The sequence below is a fragment of the Notothenia coriiceps genome, unplaced genomic scaffold (genome assembly GCF_000735185.1).
Source record: "Notothenia coriiceps isolate Sejong01 unplaced genomic scaffold, NC01 NC01_scaffold00037246, whole genome shotgun sequence".
Lineage (NCBI taxonomy): Eukaryota > Metazoa > Chordata > Actinopteri > Perciformes > Nototheniidae > Notothenia > Notothenia coriiceps.
The window spans coordinates 27,482,854-27,485,786 of record NW_011369947.1 but is presented as its reverse complement, the minus strand read 5'-3'; the positions used below and the strand labels follow the sequence as shown (position 1 = coordinate 27,485,786).

The following is a 2,933-nucleotide window of genomic DNA, read 5'->3' as shown; positions in this document are numbered from 1 at the left end:
TGGCCTGGGAGCGCCTTGGGATCCCCCAGTCAGAGCTGGTTGATGTGGCCAGGGAAAAGAACGTTTGGGGTTCTCTGCTGGAACTGCTACCTCCGCGACCCGACCACGACCACGNACCTTTCTAACAGCCTGTGTGATTGATGCCAATCACCAGTCACTTTGGATCAACCGGAGAGCGTGAGAATGCAGAGAGGCAGTATGTGTGTGTGTGTGTGTGTGTGTGTGTGTGTGTGTGTGTGTGTGTGTGTGTGTGTGTGTGTGTGTGTGTGTGCGTGTTAGCGGCAAAGCTGCGACTAGCTGTGTGTGATGAAAAGCTCCAGATGTTGCCTGCCTTTTAATGTGCAATAAAAAGGCTCAGCTGGGGCAAAAAGCAAAGGAGGCCAATGTGAGAGAAAAGGAGGGAAGGAGGGAATTTCCTTAAAAGAAATAATGGAGGGGTGAGGTCAGGGTGCGAGTCTTTCTTAAATGGCTGCTACCAGAGGGCAGGCTTAACTCCGGAGGCTCCGAGCAGAGGGAGAGGCGGTGGGATAAAGAGGGAGATGTAACAGAAAGATGAGGGGAAGTATGGGAGAACCCAGGCACAATGGTAATGAGCAAACCCAATACAACCACAAGTTAGTTCTCCTATATTTACACATCTCTTGTTTTTACAGAAGGTTTTATCCAGGTACAAATATTCAAGAGTCAAATGCACAATAGCCACCGCTTAGTTTTGCAATATTGTCCAACAGCAAACCATATGTAATACTTAAGGTATACAAAGAAATGCAAATGGTGGTGGTACACAATGGTGCGATAACACTGTAAACAATTAGAATAGAAAACAGGTATTTATTTATTTATGGTTCCTTTTTTATTAGTGTAACTTTGTTGTATTGATTAATGTATTAATGTGTCTTCTTTAGGGGTTATACATTTGTGTAAAAATGAAAACGAAATAAAAAGTTCAAATGAAATACTTTACAGTCGAACAAAAAAAAATACTACAAATGGTAATATATTAATAATGATGTAGACTGTAAATAAATGTATGTGTATTAAATATTAGGGATACCAGAAACTGACCATGATCAAATTCGAAAATCGGACAGCCCTGGTGATTATCAATCGATTATTCGCCGCCGAAAAAAAAGAAAAACATAAATAATAATAAAAAAATATTTAAAGAAAATCGAATTTTATAAAAATAATTTTCGATAATGGAGACTTTAACGAATATTCGAATAATCGCTGGCATCTCTATTACATATATATCTTATAATGAGAGAAGGGAATGGTCTTTATTTTAGGAGTACACTCAAGAACCACCTTTTAATTTTTAATAAGCTTTTAACTGAATTGTATTTATTGCTATTTTATTGACTTCTGTTTGGATCTAGCTAAAAAAAAGTGTTGTTTTTATTTGAGTGTATTGTTTTTGATTTGTGTTCTGTTTAAATAAAGTAGTATTTGATAAGCAGGAGGTGTGTAATAACCAGGTGTGGCACAGTTAGCATCACAGGCTGCTGGAGCTGCACCAACACACAGAGATAAAGACGTTTGGACTCAGAGGGAGTCCTCGTCTCCCACTGACCCTCCATTCAGACAGCTTAGTCAAGATTGCCCAATCAGGGGCCTCACCATGCAAACACAACGCCTTTTGTTAGCATGCAACCTCGGAGCTTCAAAAAGAGAATGAAGTGGAGGAGAGAAAGAGAAGACAGAGATGCGGGGTGTGAGCAATGCAGCGGGAGTTGAATGCCAGCAATTAAGGACATGGCCACACTAAGTCGAGTAGATTTGAAAACGCTGTTTATGTGTCAAACGGGGTTTCATCCAACATTTTATCTCATCGTCTACACATAACTATAAACTCCACTTATTCACACTACATGAACCTCCTCTGGTGGAAGCACAACACTGATACTGGAATGAGAGAGTAGCAGATTTCTTATTCTGACAGTTTGCACACAATCGAGCCGCTCTCCGACTGAAATACATTCAATATGCTTTTTAGTAGATACATGTCAGTATGCAAACAGTCCACTCCTGCACACAGAAAGTCACACATACATAAAACATGAGCTTGCAGTCGGGGCTTAGTGGCTCAGTTATTGCTCCGCTTTGACTTCACAGCTGGCTAAATGAAATACTAAACAGTATGATTGTTATAGGAGCCAGGATCTAGGAGAGGTCCAGGGAAATAAATCATTAAAAGGCAGTGACCTTTCTTTAAATAGCCTTGGTGTTATAGTTTTGGTCATCTAGGGGAGGCTGTGGCTCAGTGGTATAGTGCGCTGGACTTTGAATCAGGGGATAGCAAGTTCGAGTCCCACTGCAGTCAGCATGTCGTTGTGTCCCTGAGACACTTCACCCCAAATTGCTACTGAGGGGATTGCCCACAGTACTGAATGTATGTGAGTCGCTTTGGATAAGAGTGTCTAACAAGTGACATGTAATGTAATGTATTATCAGAACTGTTTTCTTTATAATTAAAACTTTATAAAAATGAACCATGTGTTATTACAACCTGAGGTACCAATGTATCTAAGCAAATATAAATGAGATGACATTACTAGTGTTAAACCAGGGGGGTCAAACTCAAATACACAGTGGGCCAAAATTAAAAAATGGGTACTAGTGGAGGGCCGGACTGGTTCAATGTTTATTGCAGAACTTATTGAAATGAACTTATTGCACATATTAAACCTGGAACTAACAAAGCTTAAATGATTGCCTATAAAAACAACATTAAACATTAAATAATCAGTTGCATTCATTTCTTATCTGCAGCTTTTCCGGAGTCATTTCTTATGATTACATTTTTCCACAGGCCAACAACAGCTTCAACAAAACTATTTCCCTCAAAGAGAAACCAAACATGCCCTGTTGTCGTGAGAGAAAGTGCAGAAGGAAACATCCATTAAACTCAGTGTGCTGCTCTGTGATGCTAG

General features: G+C 39.9%; 1 protein-coding gene across 1 annotated transcript in view; it reads right to left on the bottom strand.

Moving 5' to 3' along the window:
• The window catches only part of LOC104966582 (phospholipase D2-like), a 13,257-nt gene that overhangs the window by 2,309 nt on the left and 8,015 nt on the right, over positions 1 to 2,933 (bottom strand). The window contains exon 7 of the mRNA XM_010795767.1: positions 2,326 to 2,330. Within this exon, the coding sequence (XP_010794069.1) occupies positions 2,326 to 2,330 (5 nt within the window). The remainder of the gene's footprint in view (positions 1 to 2,325; positions 2,331 to 2,933) is intronic.